The sequence below is a fragment of the Schistocerca piceifrons genome, chromosome 8 (assembly GCF_021461385.2).
Source record: "Schistocerca piceifrons isolate TAMUIC-IGC-003096 chromosome 8, iqSchPice1.1, whole genome shotgun sequence".
In the NCBI taxonomy this organism is placed as follows: Eukaryota; Metazoa; Arthropoda; class Insecta; order Orthoptera; family Acrididae; genus Schistocerca; species Schistocerca piceifrons.
The window spans coordinates 373,434,579-373,459,745 of NC_060145.1; the positions used below are offsets into that span (position 1 = coordinate 373,434,579).

At 41.4% G+C, this 25,167-nt stretch overlaps 1 protein-coding gene across 1 annotated transcript in view; it reads left to right on the forward strand.

Annotated features, from left to right (window-relative positions):
* The first annotated feature begins 3,683 nt into the window (after positions 1-3,683).
* Positions 3,684-25,167, forward strand: part of LOC124711908 (WASH complex subunit 2) — a 216,181-nt gene continuing 194,697 nt past the window's right edge. Inside the window, exons 1-2 of the mRNA XM_047242161.1 lie at positions 3,684-3,811; positions 4,480-4,605. Coding sequence (XP_047098117.1) covers positions 3,809-3,811; positions 4,480-4,605 — 129 coding nt within the window. The 5' untranslated portion in view covers positions 3,684-3,808. The remainder of the gene's footprint in view (positions 3,812-4,479; positions 4,606-25,167) is intronic.

A 25,167-nucleotide genomic window follows, 5' to 3' on the forward strand; every position in this document is an offset into this window, starting at 1 on the left:
TAGTTACAACACTAGAAGAAATGGCGAATTATACTGCCACAGAAATCTATCGTCATTTGCCAAATAGCATTAAAAGTCTAACAGATAGCCAACCAACTTTTAAAAACAAACTAAAAGAATTTCTGAATGACAACTCCTACTCAATAGATGAATTTTCAGATATGAAATGGTAAGTGATTTTATATATATACAATTTAATGAATGCTTATGTTAAACTGACAGGTTTCACATCCTTATGAAATGTCATATTCATGATCTATGGAACAAGTATTAATACAATGTAATGGCATACACCTGACCAAACTGGTAAAGATCCACCACCCCTATAAACCTCTCGACCTTATATTTTTAAATAAATTGTCACAAAGTGCTAATGCTGTATGTATTAATAAACTGAAAATTAAAACTGAATTAAAAGTAAAGAATAAAAAAATGAAGGCAGTAGAATGGAAGATCTACTTTTATGATAATAAGTACTACAAATATTTAAATGCAGTATTGTACAATATACAATATTACAAAATTGAATATGTATTGTAATTTAATGTTTAAAGTCTAGTAAGGAAACATAAAATGTTACTGTAATTGCATTATGCTCGGTTTACACTAGCAAGTTATAGCAGCAACTTACTTGCGCGGAGGAACTTGCCGCACGATTTGCGAGTGTAAACATATCGCCAAGTCGACTTGCGACCGTAGCAATTTATTGCGGAAGTGAGTTGCTGCACGTTTTCCGCTACCAGTGTTAACACCACGCAAGAAGTATCTGCAAGTAACTTGCAGCTTTTAGGATGTATTTCTATTGCCTGCAAGTAGGAAGCGCAAGTTATAGTAAGTATGTCGTCTGCATAACACTCATATTTAACATTTTACTTAATGTGGTGACTTAATTTTATGCAAACATCTTACGTATTATATGCAAACAAATTTCAGAAATGGAGGAGAAATGGGAATGGATGAAGCAAGGTACAGAACATTTTATTAAAGCCGTGTAGAGCTACCCCGAAATACGGAACGTGCATAAACGGAACTTCAAGAATAGAGTGAAAAAGATGAGCGCATTAAATGAAATCTCGTCGATAATCGACACATCTGTGAAAGAAGCACAGAGAAATTGCGTAAAGGCCCGTCCACACGCAACGATATGTCTGCGCAAATGTCTGCGCACATCACATCTGCGCAGACAGATCGTTGCGGTGTGGACAGGAGTTTTGCACCAACCTGAGGTGTGTGCAAACCTGGAAGTTGGAGTTGGAGGTTTGAGCGAAACCTCTCAAATCTGTGGGTTCAAACCACATCTGCGCAGACAAGTTGGAGCGTATGGACAGCAGATCGCCGCAAATCTGACGCGAAACAGCTGTTTGCTCAGTCTAGTGTTTGTATTTTTGCGCACAGGGCATTAAAATGGCTGATACTCGCCAGTGTTCTCGAGAGTTTGTAAATGAATTCATTGAAATATATATAAACCACCCATGTTTGTGGAAGATGAAAAGTAAAGAATATAGTGACGGAGACAAAAAGACAGCAGCATACAATGCTGTAATTGAAAAATTGCCGGCAGTTGACGCCTCGGCAAACAGAGAAACAGTAATAAAAAATAAAAAAAATATCGTTGCGAACTCTGTCTAGAATTCAGAGTGGAGTTTTGCATCCTGTAACAAAAGTTTGTAACAGGTTGCTTCTACACAGTAGCGAACTGAAAATGCCTACTCAGAAACAAAGTAAACCATAGCTCATTGGTCATGTAGGTATATAATCTCTAATAATATAGGCCTACTGTGTTCCAAACACGTCTACTACATCAAAAATATTATCTGTAACTTGGCAGACTTAATTTACTTGCCTTCATGAACTCATCCTACGGGACAGCGTAAATAGCTTCACATGTGTTGGGTATTATTTCACTAAACGCTTGTTTCGATATTGCAGTTGAAAATTCCAAATCCTTGTAGCTCCTTCCTGTTGCTAGAAATCTTAACGTTACTGCCAGCCGTTCATGAGGAGAAATTGCCATTCTCATGAAGTATTGTTTCTCATAATATGAGGGGTTATAAGCTTTAAGAGATAATTATAAGTTTCGACATCCATCCGCAAATAATTTCGACAGTCGTTAGGTTCGCCCTGCAACTCTCGCAGTAAATTTACGTGAGAAAACTGCTTTCGCTTTAGTAGCCACTGTCTACACCATTTTTACCGCTTTCTCTGTTTCCTGCGGTTGGTCTGAATGTTTTTTGCAACACAAGTTGCGGACACAGACCACAACAAAACTTCCTCCATTTCTAAATTTCAAAATAACTGAATTAAATTTTTGACGTTTACGGAGATCGTAGTCGCTTGCCACTGATATTTCTTTTCTACACCGACAGATGGCGGGCGAGTAGTAGATTGGGGTTTGTGTCGTGTGAACACACCACATTTGCAGCGATCTTTTGCATGTACAGACATCTGTGCCGATGTCTGCGCAGACAGATCGTTGTGTGTGGACCGGGCTTAACATGAAGACACAACCCCTTTGCCACCTGTATCCACTCGCTTGTTGTTTTAGGAGTCTAGAAAAAGACGATATGTAATTATTACATGTTCTATTTAATTAGCTTGTCACTTTCCATTTTATGAGCATAAGAAAAAAAAACATTTTTATAAGCATATCATTCTGCAAATGCGGTTTATTTCAATAAAAATGTAATTTCATTGTTGTGTTTTCACATACCTTCAATAAATTTTCCCTTTTCAAGACGTCAAAAGTGGCTCTAAATATCGTGCTGACGTGAATATGAAACAAGTACATTAGGGACTTGTTTGAGTCTCCTACAAAGAAAAGATTTCAAAATTCAAACTTTTTTTGGTTGTATGTGTCACATAAATAAATGAAATGCCTATTTTATTCGTAGCTCACCTGTATCTATAAATAGTAGAGTGACTAGCAAACGTTCCTTTGCTGAAATAGCAGTACGGAAGTTTGTGTCTCGTTTTGATATGACGGGCGCTAGTAACGTCAACAAATACTCCAGACCATTGGAGGACATTCTGCAAAAGTTTTCAAAAGTATCCATGCTCTCGATACTAAGTCCTTGCAAAAGATCATTATAGGCACCATTATGCGATCTTCTTATTATCCACTCTCTAACCCAAATACTTTTCTTTTTCGCGTTTTTCATTACAATTATAAGAGCTGCAGCATATATCACCCGCCTGCTTGTCGTTTTATACTTCGGCTGACACTCGTAGTGGTACTGAAAGCATATGTAAACACTATCAGCAAGTTGCTGACGCAAGTCTCTTCCCAGAGTACTTGCGGAAGAATCTTGCTTAATTCTTGCGCTGCTGTGTAAACACAGCTGCAAGCGGCTCGCGGTAACTTGCAGCAATAACTTCTGCAAGCAACTTGCTAGTGTAAACCCAGCATAATACTGGTTAGTTAATCATTGAGAATATATTAATATAGCCTGTAAAGTCTAATGTATGAACATAAATTAGTTCTATAATTATGCTTGTACGTTAACTTTGATGACACCGATTGCATGTAAACGCCTTCTTTTCTGATGTCTTTACGGTGTTTACATTTCCGAATTCGTTACCACGAATTATGGTGAAAACGTGCATGTCAAGTTTTTAACGCCGATGGAAGTTAGGCATCAGGTGTACCAAACTGTTTTGGTGTTATGGCAACGCAAGCATGTTTGGCAACACTGACTAGTCGTCACGCGTGTGTTTATTTGATTGACATTGCTGTCAGAAGCAAAAACTGTTTGGGTCATAGTACAGGACTGAAAAACATACCATTTGATACATTGTTGGTAAATTAAATATGGTAAGAGTAGTCATGCAAAACAATGTCTGTACAATGTGCTGTGTCGGGTGATTGTTAACTACATACATAATAAATTACAGTTGTTAAAGCATACACGGTGTTGTGGATTTTAGGAAAAATGCGAAAAAAACTAGAGAAAGTTTTAGGAAGGGGGTAAACCATTACAAAAAATTTTATTCGTCAGAAAAGACGACTTACTGTTGGGACAAACTTTGTATTTGATGTTATGTATATATTCCTTCATCCAAGAATCACCTCGCAATGATAAACTGTATGGTTTGTCATCACAAAAAATCAAAAGAAACAGCGCCAGTGTGCGTACTCTCAGAATGTATATATGTTTTTGTAAAGGACAGCTGATACTTACGTAAAGTGTCCATGCATGTATGCCACCTTAGGTAGTTGCCTGAGCTCTTCGAGTCCATTCTGCCGAGTGTGCACAGTGAGGTGCTTATAAAACATCCATTTGTTGTTAATTCCATTCGCGAAAAAAAGAAATCGCTAGTGTGATTGTGTGTGTTTCAGATAGCGCAAATGAGTGCGTTTCCGGGGGAATGGATGTAAAACTACATGTAATTTATTTGAGTTTCCGTATCATAATATGATGGTTAAATACAAAATAAACTATTCGTTTATAACTATGTGTTACAGTTTTTATACCGTTTCAGGACCAAAATGAACATCCAAAGCCATGGGAGAAACCTTGGACGCCTGACGATTTACGACGGAATAGTACATGCTGGTCGTTAGCAGGTGACGCAGGTCTACTCAAATATCTACAAGAATTCTCGCAGGTACTTTGAATCTGTAAATAATACAGCAAGGTACATTCCTAAACGAAAATGTTGCATAAGATTTGAGTAAAAATCTAGTGTGCTCATTGCTATTATTGTGGTTTTCCCTGTGCCTAAGGTTAGCATGTTAGCAGTACCAATAACAAAGTATGGTGTGTCTTAATGTTTTTGATAATCTCGTTATATGTAGAAGAATGCACAGTACAATTGTTATATGTTTACCTCCAGTGCTGCAGTTGTTTCATTTTTGTGATGTGGATATCATGAATGTATTCAAGGTTTAATTGAGCAATACCACTTACTTACTCTGTATAAGATTACAAAGGCAATTTTTTTCATGATGTAGTGCTACTGAGCTTTGGAGTTACTGAGTAGGGTAGGGTTTTCTCTCATTTGTCATATAACCAGCAGCTATGTGGTACTGGATATGTGTCTTATAGAGTATTTATTTCTAAGATTCTGTCGACCATCTCAATTAAAGCTGCTTGGTGAATGGCTGAGTCAAACATGCATATCCCATAAACCGCAGACTGCAGATGAGCCAGGAAAAAACAGATTTTTGATAGTGTATCCAGATAAATAACAAAATACAACAAAAGTAGTTGAATGAATGTGAATAACTCCTGTGTAGGATAAATGTATGCCCCCAAGTTTTTCAGTTTGGATTTGGAACAAATGGGATTTGCCTCTCAGATTTTTCTATGTTGGTAAAGGGTTGTTGACAATGGAACATGCAGACTAGTGCACACCTTCTGTATGAGTTCAACTGGAAAGTGTTTCTTTGCTTAATGTTTGGTGCAACAGTAGACCTACTGCAGTTCCAGTTGAATGAGTGTGTCGATATTGTTAATCACTAATTCCTTGACAAAGCATAGGCCATGTGCAGAGATTTCAAGATTATGGTTCAGAACAATACGTTGCATGAAGTTGAGGAACAGATATTTCAGATAATTCTGATTGTTGTTTTGTGTGCCAAGAATATTCTTTGTAGTACTTAGTGTTGCCTCAAAATATGATACCAGTGGACATAATATGAGAAAATGTGGAAAGTTAATCAGCTTTCCCATTTCAATGTCAGTGACAGGTGATATATTTGTATAGTGGAGACAGCAGCATTCAGTTTCAGAATAGTTTGGTACTTCCAACAAAACTTTTCATCGTATGCCTGAAGAATTAAAAATGTTTGAAATATCTGAGTATCTCAACCATGATCATTACCAACTTTTGAATATAGGCCTCCTCAGTGCAGACACTCAACATGGCATTCATTCAACAAGTCATTGGAAGTCCCCTGCAGAAATATTGACACAAGCAGGTTGGTATATGTGTGGATGGATATGTCTGTGTGCGAGTGTATACCTGTCCTTTTTTCCCCCTAAGGTAAGTCTTTCCGCTCTCGGGATTGGAATGACTCCTTACCCTCTCCCTTAAAACCCACATCCTTTCGTCTTTCCCTCTCCTTCCCACTTTCCTGACGAAGCAACCGTTGGTTGCGAAAGCTTGAAATTTTGTATGTGTGTTTGTGTGTTTTTTTTATTGTGTCTATCTACCAGCGTTTTCCCGTTTGGTAAGTAATGGAATCTTTGTTTTTAATATAGTGTCATTAAAATATGATAAGTACATACTGTTCTTATTCATTCATGTTCAAAGATTTTCTGTAAACCCTAACGTTTCTTCTGGTCTAAGACTAGACATAAGTGCTCAGCTTAACTTGTGCCCAGGCCATACTGACCTGGTGCAAGTGCTTATGTTACTTTTTGTCACACAAGAACGTAAGGGTTAATGTTACCTGTCAAACCACCATATTTGTGCAGAAAACAAATCACAGTTCGTTTATCTTCCATCACCTCGTTCGACGCATAGCTATTATAAAATCAAATCCATAAGAAATTACCCCACAAAACAGTCTGTTACCAGTAACACAACCAAAAGTTTCCCTGGCATTGATATCAACAATAGTATGTGCCACCATGAACAACACACTTGATGCAAAGCACATTCGTCCTGCCTACTACATTTCAAATACAGCATCCATACGTGACGTTGCATGATACATCATAAGTATGAGGCATGTCCAGGAAGTAAGTACACTGTGATCATAATGGGCTATGATCTTTTGTTTTTTGAGGTTTGCCAACACTGAGTGGTAGAGGGAGATCCCTTGCCCAGAGTGTGCATTGCAGGAACACGCTAGTACTTAGACTCGTGTTGTAGTGTCCAGTTACCTGGAAGATGTTGGTAAGCAATCCCACCAAGTGCAATCCATGCACTGTTATCCGCTTCCTACTTGTGGAAGGAATAATACCTACCAAAGTTGTTTCTCGAATCGAAATGGTTTACAGCAGAGGTATTATGAACAGAACAACTGTGTTTATGTGGTGTAGGGAATTTAGTGGAGGTAGAACAAATGTTTATGACAAACAGAGAAGTGGTAGACATTCTATTTTAACTGATGAGATGGTGTAAAAAATCGAGGAAACTGTTTGTGAAGACTGGATTGACAGTGGATGAAATTTCTGCAATGTTTCTGTCACTGCCGAGGCCTCTCTTATACGAGATACTCAGAGAAATGCTGGGATACAGGAAACTGTGTGCAAAATTGGTCCCAAAATAGCTGACAGAGCAACACAAGTAAAATCAGATCACTAGCAGTCACAAGCTTCTTGAGCAACTTGAATTGAAAGGTGAGGATTTTCTGAGCTTTATCGTGGCTTGAGATGAAACATGGGTGGCTCATTACACACGTGAGACAAAAGACTTGGCACCGATTTCCTATATGCCAAAAAAGTCAGTACCACAATTTTAGGGAAAAATATTGTGGACTCATTGTTTTAACACATTTTGGTAGAATTTCTGCCATGAGAGAGGCCACTAATGCACAACGGTATTGTGAGATCCTAAAAATCGCAGAAGGAGCATTCAAAACAAAAAGAAAAGAATGCTAACAAGATGAGTTTCCTTGATGCATGACAACGCCCGACCTCACACATCCTTAAGCACCAAAGTGCTCTTGGACTCGTTTGGTTGGGTTGTTTTGAACGATCCACTGTATTCTTCTGACTGAGTGCTTCGGCTTATCATATATTCACCTCCCACAAAGCACATGAGTGGAATTAAATTTTGAACCTACAAGCTGGTGCAGAAAGAGATTATGAAGTGTGAGAAGGAACTGGCGAGTGAGTTCTTTGAGGAGGGCCTAAAGAAGCTTCTGCCGCAGCTCGCCACATGCATTGAACTACATGGTGAGAATGTGGAAAAACATTCAACAAGTTTATCAACAATATGTTGAATCCTGCCTTGATGCCAAATATGTGGGGTCTGGGAAGCCTGCCTTCTCGGATCACTAGACAACATTCAAACAAATCGTATTAATGAGTTTTATTATGAAATGAGCAATGACAATAATTAACTTTGACAATAATACAGAAGTATCACAAGCAAAGAGTGACATGCAAATAAGAAATGTCTTCAGTATATACAATTACTAATATAAGTGAAGTAATGCAGTTGAGTCTTCTATTCAGGTCACTATATACATAAAAAGTACATTGTATGTTGAAGTGTACACCTTGTACTAAATATTCCAGGTGACTCAAGTTTACAGCCATGTGTACAGAGGGGTCCAGAAAAATGTAGCCACTCTGATAGTCAATAGTAATGGAACAAAATGACATACCTTACGTGTGTGTGTGTGTGTGTGGGGGGGGGGGGGGGGGGAGACATATATTTTACGCATTCAAAGTGACCCCCATTAGCAGCCAAGCAACATTGATGCCACTAAACTGTTGACTGAACTATGGGTGTCAGTGTGCCAGTGTGATAGCTGCAAAGGGTGCCTCAATGGTTTGTCATAGCTGTTTCAGAGTAGCTGGCTTCTGTTTTTCGAGGTCCCCCATAGGTAGAAGTCTGGAGACTGTAATGGGTACTCAACAGCTCCTCTTCAACCTCTCCATCATTCAGGTAGATTTTCATCCACATAAGCTCTGACTTCTGGGGTAGTGAGGCGGAGCGCTATCTTGTTGTAGATAAAATCTTTCATTTCCAAACACCTCTTGGATGCCAGAAAAAATCAATGTTTTCAGCATATGAAGATACAACTCACCAGTTACAGTACTTTCAAAGAAGATTAAAACATTTGCCCACATGAACGTGAGGATTTTCAGGCACCTGGTATGTCTATGTCCACGTGATTACTCTGCTGTTCAGAATAAAGAGCCTGGCATAGGATTCATTGAACCACTTTCAAGCTTTCTCTCTACTGTTCCACACTCGAACGGTGCTTGAGAAAAATGAGCACTTAAATTTTACTGTGCGAGCTCTGATTTCTCTTATTTAATTGTAATGATGATTTGTCACACAGGTATGGTGGTTTACAGTACTGTTTAGTTTGAATTGTGCCTATTCAGTCCAGATAACCATCCCTGCAAACCGTTCATCCTTGTGAAGCATGTCTTCAAACCACTTGCAGTACTCTATCCTTCGATCCAGGTTGCCCTCATTCACAGCATGCAGCAATCTTTGAACGTACACTTTTTCCAAGCTGTATTGGTGGATAGGCAGAACGAAACTCTGTCTGTACACAAATAAAGTTGTATGATGGCATATACTGCTGGGAGTTTGTAGGATTATAACTCACTCAAATACACCGAAGACCGCTATTTATAGCTAAATCTAGATATGCAAGAATAACAAAAAACAATGGGACTGTGACTCATTGATATGTTCGTGTCTTTCCTTATAATAATGTACAGTCGCTGTGCACAGTGGTTATCAGTGGAGTCATAGGTGGTCAAGCAAATTAGCCCATGGGCAAGATAGGCCCTCCTCTCTTGTGGTTTCTATGCCACCATCTTCTGGAATCTCCTCCCCACACCCAGCTGGAGCAGTGGCATCGTCCTCCAGCATCTACCAATGACAGGGCTCCCTTTACAAAACCCTCTCTCCAGAAATCTACAGAATAGTAACCCATTGCCAGCCACTGGCTGAAGGAAGCACAGACTATGGATCCTAGGGTTTTCTGTTCATCTTAATTCCTACCTCAAAGAGGATAAGCCCTCACGAGTCCCGACTCTCTAAAGTAGTTACAGAGAAAAAGAAGAAATCATGAGAGAAGGATTCTGGATCTGTGAGATCGCCCTCATGTCATCTGACTCTGAACATTTCTTCATCAATGTTGTTCCACCTCCACTGGTGACGGATAGTGATCCTGTGGTGTTGCCTTGTCCTCTTGGCCCCTGCACTCCTAACCAGGATACTGTTATTGTAATAATTTCATGGAAAAGCAGTGGATATTATTCTCTCCTGCCAGAACGGCAACAACTAATGTCTTCCTGTTCTACAGTCTGTCTTGCTCTCCAAGAAATGAATTTCATTGACCATGCTTCAACCTTTTGAGTTTACTGTGCGTTCTGTCGGACCTGGACTGGCCTCTGTGCGAGCTTTTAGAGGGACCTCTGTAAGTTTGTTCATACATGTTGTGCGTCTCACTTCACTCCATTAATCTAGACCCATACGTTCCTATTTGCACTGTCCCTCTTCCCCTGTGGTGTCTCCTCTTCCCAATCCATTCCTCCACTTCATTGGGTGCCACACTATCTCTGCAGGATGTTGAAAGCTTAATGACAATTTGAGTCTCGTTTATGTGGATGACCACTTGGTACATCATCCCTGTGTAACCTGTTACGTACATTGTCAGGTAAATTATAGTATTGTGTTTATAAAATGTACCTGCCTCAGCCTTAGTGTTTGTTAGGGATGAGCCAGCTTCTGTACCTTCAGATTATTGTAGCAGTGGTATTTTATTTTGATCATATTGTAATAACAAATTTCATGTTATGACTATAGAGCATGTATAAATATTTTGTTGATCAGGTTAAATGTATGAGACAGAACAGGTCAAAGTAGAGATTCTACATCTTGCCTTCAGTTTTAAATATTTTAACTGTATTGAAAACGGTGAGGGCTCTTATGATCTTGACATTTAGCAGCCTAAACATAACAAAATTAACATCAACATGATAATACATGTGACACCTGCAAATAGAAAAAAAATTGGTGTTAGAAACACAGTGATCCTAGAACAGAAATAATTTGCAACCCTAGAGTCTGATTCAAATTCATTCCCTATTTATTGACACTGGATAACAGCTTTCTGTTCCTATTTTCTAGATGCAATATGAACGATTACTGAAATTTCCAGAAATGCACCAACTTTAGTAAAAGTGTAATAGGGCACACACAGTCAAATGCTTTTCTTGAATCCAAGATTGTTTCTAATTTTTTTACCCCCTATTGTGTAGACATGTAACTGCCACACACACACACACACACACACACACACACAACACACACACACAAAAGTAGACTGTGTCATCACTTGATATTTTGTCAAATTTATGTGGATATTTTTCAGTTATTTAATTACTGATTCAAATCAGCCTTATTTGTTTTCCGTAGCTGCATGGGAGAGAACTCTACTTGAATACTAGTGTCTAAAATTTCTGTATTCTTTCCACTACCAATAAATTTTGATTTAACTGGTCCCTTCATGGCTGAAAGTGCTTTTTGAATATTTTGCGCAACACAGATGTACTAATAAGTTTCATTCTTCTGCTGTAGAGATGTGAAATATTGCATTCCCATGTTCTAGTATGATACTTCTTCAATAACTCCCCACTTCATTTCTGAGAGTTCTCTTCTTTCACTGCATTAGTCTCTCTCAGCTTCATTAGATCAATAAATGCAGCACTTAAACACATCAAAGTTGCTTCAAGTTCTGTATCAAATTTTTTTCCTCGATTTTCACTTTATTGTCTAACTGATGTTGCTATGGAGAGCTTTTGTGAATCTGAGAACCCTCTTTTTTGACTTATCGGCATCAGTTACTTGTAACAGTGTCATCTAATGGGTGCTCATAGATACATTCTTTTCCTGTTGTCTTTCAGCTTATCATTGAATTTCAGGCGGCACTATGAAGCCAAAGACGTGAGCCTTGTCTGTGAGTGTTAGCCTGTTATTAGCATGCAGATTGGTGTGACAAGACACCTACTTTAACAGCAGAAAAGCTGTACCATGCTGGAAATATACAAAGCTATGCTGAAAAGTGATTTCTCTGAACTTTTTCTGTGAAAACTGTAAGCTTTTTAAATAAAACAAATTTTATTAACATTGTTCATCTTTATTCTTAAAGTTATGTATTTGCAACACACTGCTGCTAGAGGGCTCTGAACCATAGTGTGAAACATCGTGGTGTGCATTGTAACTATGTTGGTGTGTGAGAAACTGTGTGATGTAATGGAGTTTTGAATTTGAGGAGTTTGTCCACACACGGAGTGCCCTCTCTTTCAGCATGATAGTGTCAAATCAAACCTGAACGCTGTGACATCTGCAACAATCCAGTGCTTTGAATTCACTGTCATTGCTCATCCTCCATACAATCCGGATGTGGCCCCATCCAATTTCCATCTGTTTCCAAAACAGCTTCGAGGATTTCACTTTGATAGTGATGAAGTGGTGCAAGCAGAGTGGAGGCTGTGTTGCATTAACAAAGTCATATATTCTACAGTGATGGTATCAATAAATTGGTGTCTTAGGAGAAGTGTATTCATTACCAGGTTCACTATATTGAGAAATAAATATGTAGACTTGAAGAATAAAGATGTAGAATGTTAATAAAGTTTGTTTTATTTAAAAAGCTGTAAGAGGTTTAACAAAAAAAATTTGAAGGCATTACTTTTCCGCACACCTTTGTATTTTCCGAAAGAATAAAACAATGACATTTGGCTTTGTACCCCTGTCAGATAAAGGCAAATAGTAAGTTGTACTACTTGGATTCATTTACTTTCTCTGTGTTTCTCAGTTCCTCTGAAAAATTAGAGTACAGCACAGAATTACTCTCGAATATTGGCAGAGGGTGCTATGAGACAATGTAATATCACATCATATAACCAACAGTAAGTTTTTTAACCTTGTTAAGTGATACAAACAAGTTTCTCTGCTGTGTTTTTCTTGAAGAAATTTAACTTGTCCTGTTGACTGAATTGCCCGAATGCTCTTGTGAGCTTGTCTCCCACTAGTAAAGAACTTGGGCATTGAGCATTCAAAGCTAGGTCATTCTATCTATATATATAAAAAAAGGTTCTTGTATGAGGTTCATTCTATGGGCAGTGTGGATTTGACCAAGCTGTTTCCTTCCATAAAGTTTATGTATAGGGCAAGATAGGGAGATGAGAATAAAAGCTTCAGTGTGTCACACCCCTGCAACATTAATGGTGGGACATAGAAGAAAATGTGGGTCTGATGTCATCACAATACTAGCGGAGAAACCCAATGAGAATACTGGGACTGTTTCTTTAACATCCTCATATGCTCTGCACATTGAGAATATGTGTTTGCTGATGCAATTGCAGTTGACAGGAGGGGGGAGTCAAAAATAACCTTGTTAATGATTTTATAACTGTTAAGAGCACAAAATATTCGATGAATCAGCAGAATTATTGAAACATTCAGTAATAGTTGAACAACTGATTATAATTTCAGGCAAAATATTTCAATGAATGGAAGGGAAATTATTTTCATTTCATTAACTGAACAGAAAATGGGAATAAGTAGGTATGGCTAGAAACATTATATATAAAAACAAAGATGAGGTGACTTACCGAACAAAAGCGCTGGCAGGTCGATAGACACACAAACAAACACAAACATACACACACAATTCAAGCTTTTGCAACAAACTGTTGCCTCATCAGGACCTTTCATTGAACTGGCTAATTTTTCCCACGTGGAATGTTTCCTTCCATTATATTGATATGGCTAGAAACAGTTACAGAAAGATGGCTCCTGAAGGTGGCAAACTTCCATTTAACATTTGGAAATGGGTTTGTAATATGTTTGTGTCTAGTAAGAGATATGATGCAAAATATAGTGTGATCATGTTATAAAGCAAGTAAATTAAAATTGAGTTGTTATTTTTATCATATAGCAAAATACAATTTTAAGAGCTTTTGAAAAAATGAATAAATTCTTAAAGCTGAATGACAGTAGGTAAGTGAGTATGAAACAGGATCATTTTTGCAAAAATAGAGGTGTGCTCGTGTACCGGTGCAATGAATGGCTGTTACTAGCGAGCTCTCAGGTAAGCAGGGCTCAGCCTGAGTTGGCATTTACCTCGTTAGCTGCTTGTGTGTATCCAATGGAGCCTAATTCAAGAAAAAATGCAGCTGACAATGAGGAGGGTACAGTCAGGCAGCGCGTACACCCAAACGTGGCCAGTCCACCTAGAATAGTTGCAAGAACACTGAAATCAATCATTAAACTGCAAAAATGGAACACTTCTCATTGAGACAATTAGAGCAGATCAAGAAAGCTCTCAGTTTCCAACAATCAGAGAGTATTCTGTAACTGAGGTGCTACTCACCACACTTATAGTAAAGGAATCATCATCTGTAGATACCAATGATTACATTTGAAGTGGAGGCCGAGCACACACACCGTGGCTCAGAGAATGCACCTTCTTTCTTGGAAGAGGAGAGAGGGAGAGAGAGAGAGAGAGAGAGAGAGAGAGAGAGAGAGAGAGAGAGAGATCCATGAAATTAAAATCAGTCAGTCTGTGCCATATAATAGGGCAAATAAGATAAAGCATTTGCCAGCAATGAGCAAACAGGCAAACTCAAAGTGTAGCTAAGCCTCAGACCATCCCAGAATCCCCTTAGAGCAAACTTGTAGAAAAAGAGAACCTGAAACCCAGAATATCAGCACTCAGACCATCTGACAACATCTCACTTGTATTGACTGATGACGTACAAGACTACTCACCAAATGGCGACATGGATATTGATGTCTGCCTTTATGAATCCATTGTAGCTGGCTCTTGGCCAGATATCAGTCAGTGGCTAAAGGAGTCACAAATAAATAAGCTGGTACGATCTCCATCCGTCCCTGGAGCAGAAGTAGAATGTTCCACCCAAGACTCAAAACCACACTGGAAGAGAAACAAAAAACCTAAAATGAAAACTTACTTGGCCACCCCAACTCCCTGCCTCAACCTGACATAAACAAGACTGTGAATGTCTACAATGCAACCCACACTCAGGCAGCGCAAGAACAACAGTTTCAATTCGAATTATGACACTACTGCAGTTTAAATGTGATGGCTGTTTCTGCCATATAGCTGACTTGCCAACTATTAGCAACTTAACCTGACAGTGATTGTTGAACTACAGCAAAAAGATTTCCAGGGGGATTACCACCTTATCAGAATCTACAACTTACACCACTATATCCATGCAAATACAGACAGAGCATGCAGCAGGGTATGTACATTAATATGCTCGGATGTACTTGGTGAACAATTGTTCTTGAACAGTAACCTAGATGCAAGTGTTGTATGTTCTCAATACTTATCAAGGTAACAATCTGCAGTATTTATCACCCACCAGACAAAGAGCTCTCAGTGCAAAACTTCATTAACCTAGAAGACCAGCTACCACCACGAATCCAGAATGACACTAAATTTATGTTACGGGCTGCAGAAGAGATGATTCTTACCTTTTCACATCCCCCACCCCCAAGAAACTTGTGTCTTGGTGATCAGAAGTTGTTACAGCTGCTATCAAGGAACACAGACGGGCACTTCAGTGACACAAAAGTTGTTCTCCTTGACGTCAGTGAGCATTATACATCCCAGGTATGTGCCAGACTCCCATCAGATCAGAGGCCGCCAGCTTCCCATGCCTCCTGTGGGACACTGTCTTATCGTAGGCATGGTCGGAGAATTCACGAGATTCAGTAATCTTGAGGTCTATGCTGGCAGTAGCATAGCTACTGGCAGGATCACTTAAGCCAGACAGGCCCAAGCAAATTGGCCTGTATTCCAGAACTTGGGAAGGGTGGGCCATGTTTTCCCAGGGAGTCCTGCCATCAATGGTTGGGTACAGGTACAACAAACTTGGGTTTTCTGAGCTGGGCATTGGCCAGCACTGCCGGACCTCTTGTACTGTAAACTCTGAGCATAATTTAGGTACCATCTATAGACGTGGTGGTGGAACAGTGTGTGTTTCAGAGAACAGGGGAGTTGGCTTCACCACATGAGCTGGAAGGAAGATGCACATCTGAATTTAAAAAAACCTTAACCTTAAGGTGTGCTACGTGCTGATGGGATTACTACTCTTCCGCATCCAGTTTGAAATGAGCCTCAGCAGATGACACATATCAGGGAAGAGTCCGACTGAGATCAGTACTGAACATCACACTCTTCACCATCACAGTCAGTGGGCTGACATACACTGTGGTCTCCGTGGCCCCATCTGCACCCTACACTGCAGTGTCACATCAATGTACGCTGCTAAATGCCAACTCCAGAAAGCCATCTGAAAGTACAAGACTGGGTTCAGAAACATATCTTCAAATGTTCTTCATTAAAAATTTGAGTTATTGATTTCTGCAGACTCAAAACATCTCATCCTCAGCTTGGCCTATATCTAAATAATCAGTTTCTAGAACTAGCTGAACTGCACCATTTTCTCTGTCTTCTCTATGGAAGCAAACGGAAAATAAACTGCATGATGATGATCAGTACACTGTGGTTCCACAATAGCACCTGATGGGGAATAGAGCATACAGTTATCTTATGATTTTACATGTTACTTGCCCTGTTACGCTTGGATGATTGGTGTATTGTATATGGATCATCAGAACTTTCAGTATTACATGTACTCAACCCTGTCCACCACAGCAATATGAAGCTCATGACTGGTGCTTTTCACATGAACCCCATCAACAGTTTTGTAGAAGAGGACGGAGTCACAGCATAAAGAGTCTGGTGACAATTACTTGCAATTCATGCAGTGACATTTCTCCAGATGTGTAGTCATGCATGTCACTCATTTATTTTTTAATCGTTTTCAGGACTGGTTCGTTACAAACTAATCCAGAGCAGGCAAATGAGCTTGAATGTTATTGGAAACTCTGAGTCATACTCAAACTACTTCAGCTGGAATGTGCAAGAAGATCCCATCCTGCTATATCTGGTCTGTGTTATGCCTAGACCTGTCTCACATATCAAAGGAGAACACTGTTCCAACTACATTCTGACGGCTGTTCCCCTCAGTTGTCAACGATTACTCGGACACTATCTGCACTCATGGTTCCAGAATCAGTGGCGGAGTGGTTTTTGCTGTTGTTTAGTTATGACAATTAACAAAGATCTCTACAGAACTCAAGTAATATGGTCTACTGCTAAACTTAAAGCAGTTACACACGGAACACACTTGCACACAATAGACAGGACCAGCTACCAGAACCTCATGATGTATCGATGTTATTCTCATTTGGATGTCAAGCTATATGGGCTTTGCAGAGAATGAACTGGCTGAATAAAAGTCAAGCAAGAAAAAACTAAAGAAATGCATGACCTTGGAACATCTGTGACTGACATATGATTTTAACTATGACACCTAATTCTAGAAGAATGGGAAGAAGAATAGCGAACCATAACAACATCTGACTAATTAAGACCAATTAAGCGAACCAAAGGTACTCAGAAAAAATCCTTCTTGCTATGCAGACTATGCGTTGGTGACACCAGGTGTATCCATGATTTTATTCCCAATGGAATGGATCCACACCAATGTGAGTGTGATGCCCCTCTGACAGTTGTCCTTACGCTTGTGGGATGCACTGTTCTGACCAACATGCAGAGTGTACTTAAGTTTGACACTTCCCATATACATCCTACTCACAGGTGATGAAGTAGCCATCAACTGAACCCTGCATTTTGTAAGAGTACTAGCCTTTTCCCCATGGCTTCGCCTGCCCATGAATTGGATACATATATTACACATATTTCCTTTTGCCCCTTCGCTCTGTGCAGAAGATGTGGAGTGTTTATTTATTCCAATACCTGTCATAGTAAATGAAATAATGTGAACTGCCTTAGCAGTGCCATATTGAGTAAATGGTGCAATGTTGATGGCTATCATTCTGATTTTGTAGCGCTCAGAGGCTCAGCATTTGTATACTGAGTATGAGCTTGGCAACCCCAGAATTCTGATCTGGGGGCTGCTAAGTGTCACTAGTCATCTGTTACAGCAACCTCTTTGCAGGATTCATTGACCACTGTATGGCACAGTGGTGGAATAGTGTGTGCCACGGGGAATGGGAATCTTGGCTTGCCTGTCTGGCTCATGAGGATGGTAAAAACCTCTATAAAATAATCCTCGATCTCAAGGTGTGCTGCATGCTGATGAGGTGCAAGGCTTTCAAGGTGGAACAGCTGAGAGTGGAAAACCTTTGGGGAAACATGCAGTTGAAGCTGAGCTAAACAGTCCCTTGAACTACAGCAAAGGTGTCACGCAGAGATCTATTAGATATTCCCAAAGAGAAACTGAAAGCTGAGTGGTCCCAAGAAGGCATTTTTGACATGCAAATTATAATGAAAATGGCAGATGGTGATCTGGTCAAGTCAGACTCGTTAATACTTACCTTTAACAGCATGAAACTTCCAAAGCATGTAAAGGGAAATTTCTTTCACTGAAGTATGCGACCTCGTGTCCCCAACCAGTGTGCTGTTTTAAATGTCAGTATTACAGGTACAATACTCTTGGGTGTAAGGACGAAGCCACTTGTGACAAATGTGGTAAGGCCACTGACGAAGAAGTTGGTTGTTCATGTGCTCCAGAGTGTGTCAATTGCTCTGGGGATCACACAGTCTGTAGTAGGGCTGTGGAAACTCCCCTGAAGAATGAAAAGAACGACACGTACCCCATATGGTGAGACCAAAAAGATCCGTAAGACCATACATCTGATCACATTCACTACATCTTTCACTTCAGCCCTTAAAAAGCCAATGCCTCGGCACACAAATGTAGGTTGCTAGTGTCGGGACTGCTACCTGTCTTTGTTAGTGCACTTTTAAAGCTGCACTTGTTTCAGAGCCCATATTTCCCTTGAGAACATGAGATAAAGCCACAGTTCTCAGCACCTTCAAAGCAAGACCAGCTGGCAAACAATCCAGGAGTGCCTCTACCATTGCTGCATTAGTTCCTACAAAGCCATCCCAGGCCTGAAAGCAAATAAGAAGCTTCCACCACAGGTGAAAACAAGCAATAAACTGCCCGATAAGGTTGATGTCATTTGATGTGACAGTTCTACTGCTTTTGCTTCAGAGCCAATGGAATGTGAAACCTGCCCTTGCGCAACCATCGGCCGGCTGTGGTGGCTGAGCGGTTCTAGGTGCTACAGTCTGGAACCGCGCGACCGCTATGGTCGCAGGTTCGAATCCTGCCTCGGGCATGGATGTGTATGATGTCCTTAGGTTAGTTAGGTTTAATTAGTTCTAAGTTCTAGGGGACTGATGACCTTAGAAGTTAAGTCCCATAGTGCTCCGAGCCATTTGAACCGTTTTTTGCGCAACCATCTTGCCTCAAGATTGAACCTCCACCCATTGCAGGCCCCCCATCCTGACACAGAGATAGGTTGAAAGTCCAATCCCTGTAACAAAATGGCTCCCATACTGCAGTGGGACACGAATGGCTTCACGACTCATGAGAAGAAACTGATACTCCTAGCACAGGCCCACCACCTGTGCTTGTTTTTACAGGAAACACACATTAAAGCCACTGACATCTCTGTGCTATGGGGAAGCTGTCGAAGTTCATGTGGTTCAAAAGATCACTACTGCTCATTGTATTTACCTCCACAGGATGCGATAGATTCTTTAATCTCTCATCTTGTAGAACAACTCCTCCACCCATTTCTACTACTGGGTGATTTCGATACCCATAATATATTATTGGGCTCGAACTCAGCTAGCCTTAGGATTTGAATTTTGGAGAGTCTTATGATGTGTCAGGAGCTGTGCATCCTCAACACGGGCAATCCTACTCACCTTTCAGCTGCTACTGGGCCATACTCAGCCATCCACCTCTCTTTCTGCACTCCAGCTTTTGCAGACTCTGCTCATTGAGAAGCAGCTGATGATCTTGGCTCCAGTGGCCACTTCCCACTTTGGAACCACCTACTAAATGGAGCATTACTGAAGAGAAAGGTGCTGCCATCTGTGGTCAGCAGAGCTAACTGGATGCTGGTCAGCGAGTTGACTGTATTTGAAGAACAAATCAGTGTCCAGGAATGGGTGGACCACACAACATGAGTGATTCACCATGCGCCGACTTATCTCCAAGTCCTCAGGTCACCTTAGGAGGCAACTTGTACCTTAGTGGACTAATAGTGCTGCTTATTGATCCGGATCAAGCGTGTTGCTCTAAAACGGTTTAAATTCCACCAAATAGCAGACATACTCGCAGTCTTTCAAGTTGTGAGAGATTGATTCATATTAAGGATAGCAAGAGAAAGGTGGCGATAGGTGTTTCTGGAATCTGTCAGCCATTCCACTTGTTACGCAAAAGTGTGGAAAAATGTTAGGATTTCTAGCATACACAATCATGTACCCATACCAACAATGCTGAAACAAGGGTGTCTCCAGACAATACCCGGGAACATTGCCCAGACGATGACAGAGCATTTTGCAATGACTACTGCCACTGTCAGCCTGGACCCAGCATTTCTGCCACTACTGTGTGTCGAGAGAGAGGGACCAGTTGGGTTTGAGATAGAATTCTGTCTTACAACTGCACTTTCTCCATGTGGGAGCTGGATTCAGCACTGTCTGAGACTCATGATACTGCACCCGGTCGTGAGCAAAACCGGTGCAGCACACTTCGACATTTGTCTTAAGCATAAAAGGAAGTCCTCCTCGAATGTTTTAGTTTGATATGGCAGACAGGCTGCTTTTCTAACTCGTGGAGAGCTACATTTTGATACCTCTCCTCAAACAAGGTAAAGATAGAATATTCACCTTCGTGAGCTTTGTACGAAAGACCCTGGAACAAATGGTTAACCATAATCTAGTCTGGATGTTGGAGACTTGGCAAACACTTAATCGCTCTCATTGTGTATTCAGGAGGTTTTGATCTATTGTCCACAACTCAAACCTCCTAAAGGCAACTATCTAGCTGGCTTTTACAAGTCATCACTTTCTTTGTATATCATTTGACATCAGTAAGGTGTGCAACACTATTTGGAGATATAGTATTCCTGGGCAGCTCTACCAGTGGGGCTTTTGTGGCTCCTGATCTGCATGTGGTCCTTCCTATTTTAAAACGTATTTTGGTTCTTAGTTGGTGACATGTTGTCAGACCATTTTGAGCAGGAGAATGGTGTTCCTCAGGGCAGTATTTCAATTGTTACCCTCTTTGTCATAGCCATAAATGATATCACGTCTACAGTAAGCAGTTCTGTACACTGCTCCTTATTTGTTGACTATTTTGCGGTTTTCTGTTCCTCCTCCAAACCTGCAACAGCGACTCGTAAGTCACAGCTTACAGTGCAGTGGGCTGCAGACGCGTTTTCAGTTTTCTGCCAGCGAGAGAGAGAGAGTGAGAGAGAGAGAGAGAGAGAGAGAGAGAGAGAGAGAGAGTGTGTGTGTGTGTGTGTGTGTGTGTGTGTGTGTGTGTGTGTTTGTGTTCTTTCACTTTAATCATTCTCGTCATAAGTGCAATTTATCTGATTTGTATGTGAGGGACATGATTCTCCACTTTAAAGAGACTGTGAGGTTTCTGGGTCTCATTTTTGACAGCAAACACATATGGTTACCACACCTAAGAGACCTGAAAGCCACGACCCAGAAGGCACCGAACATCTTAAAAGTACATTAGCCACAAGTCTTGGGAAACAGACAAGGTATGTCTGCTTCGGTTTTATAAGGCTTTCATGCAACTGTGGCTAGATTGTGGGTGCAACAGTGTATGGGTCCGTGAGGCCTTCTGTTTGAAGATCATTGATGATGCTGTCTACCATGAGGGAATTAGACTGGCCAGCCCCATACCCAGTCTCTTTGCTGAGGCTTGGAACTGCCACTCACAATCCGTCTGACTCTAAAACGCCTTTTCTCAAATAATCAATGAACAGCAAGGCCGTTTGAGATACACTTGCAGTGTGTGCTGGAGTCCCTTGTTGTGGAGCAAGTACAGCCACAATTCTAGAGTTTTATTGCTTGCCACCCTGGCTGCAACAGTACATTAAAGGAGAGATTGCACTCTGCATATTTTACATACATTATTTTATGACATATTAGGCAACCACCACAACTCTATAATTGTGTTTACAAACGTGTGTAACTAGGGGACTCCATTGATTGCTCTGTTGTTTTCCCTTATCTTGACCTCAAGATTTGAATGCCTCAAGTCTTCGACATGGAATTATACTTGATCTTGTGGGTATTGGAGCAGATAAGACATGTTTTGAGTGCTAAATTTCTTGTCTGTTCCAATTCCCTTACTGGTCTTCACTCTCTACTCAGCAGATAAAGTAGTCCAGAGTATCAAGGACACCCTCCTCCACCTACAAAGCCTAGGGAACGGCTGCTGGGTGCCAGGCCATGTGGGTATATCAGGGAACGAAAGGGCAGATACAGCAGTGAAGGAGGTGTGTCGTGATCCTCATTTAGTTCAGTGTACTGTCCCTCCTACACACTGTTGCCTCGCTGTTGATATACAGATACAAACATAGATGGGAAGAATAATTTCTGGAAGCGACAAGTAATAAGCTGTGTCTAGTGACGTCCAAAACGCAGCCATGATGTACCTCCTTCCAGCTAAATAGGTGGAATGAGGGCCTCCTTACACGTCTTTGCATAGTCCATAGTCCTGTGATGCACAGCTTCATGCTCTGGCGAGAGAACCCTTCAATGTGTGGTGCTTGTGGTGTACATATCACTCACTGTCTGCCTTATTTTACTGGACACTGTTTTTATTTTCAGACCACAGGGCAGTAGCTCAGCTGCTGACAGAGTTGCCCTCTGCTTTAGTTAATGATGAAACAAATGTGGTATAACTTTTAAAATTTTGTGAGTTGTTAATGTTTGTGAATTGTTCGACTTGCTCCGTAAAGTTTTTGGGGTAACATTTTTAATGTTGGAGTGGCTGACTCATCCATGTTTGTGGTAAGTGAGCAGCCAGCAACGAATTCCTGTGAATCCATTGTAGTTCTCTTCTTGTCATCCTTAGTCATATTTAACAATTTTAGAACATCTTAACACTTCTAACACTTTCTTCCATTATGTGACGTAGTGCGGTTGTGCAGGTGATCATGGGTGAGATTGGGTGAGAGTGAACATGATTTTATCTCATATAGCTTTTTATTTCTTTTCTCACATTTTCTCCATTTTAACCACATTTGTTTCTACTAATTTTGTAAGGGTGCTGATAACTTCATCATTGAGACACACACACACACACACACACACACACACACACACACACACACACAAAATGTTGTAGCACTTAGCAGTTGAAAGCTGTCCACAGCATTCTCAATTGTGAGGACTTTTCGTAAGCTGTGTTGACTACTGGGGTTTAGTGTCACCATGGTATATGTATCCATGGTCTATTTAATGTTGTACCACATGTCCGTTCACCTCTTCCAGCCCCTTCTCTCTGTCCATCTCCCCCTCCACCATCTCAGGGTCTATGTTCTCCTGCTCACCTCTGTGTGTCTGTCTCCCCTATCTTTGTCCACTTCACCCCCCTCCCCCCATCTCTCACTATCCATCTCCTCCATATCATTTCCTTCCCTCCCCCACTCCTTCCCCCACCCCTCCTTCCCCACCACTCCCCCCAACGCACTCAGCCATGTCCATTCGAATGTGTGTAACTTACATGTCAGGTGTTGAAAACACTTTTTTTGTCTGTAACATGGGTCCTATGTTGGCTAGGAGGTTCCAACTCCTACGATGCTGGTTCTCGTATTGCAAGCAGTATATATTTACCAAATTTAGTTGAAATCAGTCCAGTGGTGTAGGTGGAGGATACTGTCATTTTTAAAAAGCTCTTGGAAACCATTTTGCAATGATTATATCAGTGATGGGCATGGAATGTGATCCCCCTCGCCACAGTTTCAGTCCAAAGTGGTGACCCGCCAGGTCTCTCTTCTTCTCCCCCTCTCCTCCCCTCTCCCCTCCCCCTTAATGCATACAGCCCCCCCCTCCCCCCTCCTCCGTGGGTCCGGGGGTTAGAATAGGCCCGATGTATTGCTGCCAGTCGTAAGAGTCGACTAAAAGGAGTTTCACATGTTTCGGTCATTATGTGATGGTCCCCTGTAAGGTTAGACCTCCATTCTTCAAAATTTTCCCGAAGAGTGAGCCAATTGGGGAAGGGTGCCGTACATGGTGCATCATGTCCATTGTGCATTGAGATCTTTAGCACACTTTCTCGTTGTTGCATTGCAGTCCCACCCATTCTCCATCTCTTGGGCGAGTACACCTTCCTGCATGCTTTTTCCACCATGCACTATGCAGTGTTGCTTTCTGTGTCGACGATGAGCATGGACTTCTTTGCACCTGATATCCAGCACGGTAGCCAGTCCGTTGTGGTTGGGCTGCCATGTACCCTGTTGGTTGTAGCACCCTGACCACACAGGGATCGCTCTGCTGATGCCTGCACCATTAACTCCCCACGTATGCCAAGGAGTCGATGCCCATCCCCCTGGGGCTCCGGCAATGGCCATCCTGCCAGGTGGCCTTTGCTGCCACTGGGTGGTGCCCATGGGGAGGGCCCCTGGTCGGAGTGGGTTGCATCAGGGCAGATGACACACAATGAAGTGTAGTCCATTATCTCTTGCTGGTGGTGAAACACCAGCAGTCTCTAAGTGATCACAAGCTCAATTCAACTCACCGAAGTGCAACCCCTAATCGTTTCCCTCCCTAGCCACACCATGGGAGGAATGTCAGGCTAAGGGTGACAGCGGATCTTATTCGCCCCGGTACCTTGTATGTTCGAGAGCTGATGGAGACTCTTTCATGACGATGAAGCCTCAGTTTTTTGTTGAGCATTTAGAGGACAAGTTTGGGGAGGTGGAAGGCTTGTCCAAAATGAGATCTGGGTCAGTCTTGATCAAAACAGCATCCTCTGCCCAGTCACAGGAGTTACTTGCCGGGACAAGTTGGGGGATGTTTCTGTAACCATCACACCCCATAAGAGCGTAAATATGGTCCAGGGTATCATATTTCACAAGGACCATCTTTTGCAGTCTGACGATGAGCTGTGTGCCAATTTATAGCGGTGAGGTGTACATTTCATCCGGCGTGTCCACCAGGGCCCAAGGGATAATCAGGTTGCCACCAGTGCCTTCATCTTGGCCTTTGAGGGCGATACATTGCCCGAGAAGGTCAATGTGATGGTCTACTGCTGTGATGTAAAGCCCTATATCCCTCCCACGATGCGGTGCTGTAAGTGCTGGAAGTTCGACCATGTCTTCCCACTGCACTTCCAGCGTCACATGCTGAGATTGCAGATGCTCATCACATCGCAATACTCCGTGTGCCCCGCCTTCCATCTGTGTCAACTGCAGAGAGTACCATTCACCTTGCCTGCCAGACTGCAGGTTTCTCCAGAAAGAAAGGAAAATAATGGAGCGCAAGACCCTGGACCAACTGACCTACACTGAGGCTAAGAGAAAATTTGAACGTGTGCATCGTGTGCATATGACATCGTCTTACACCGCCAC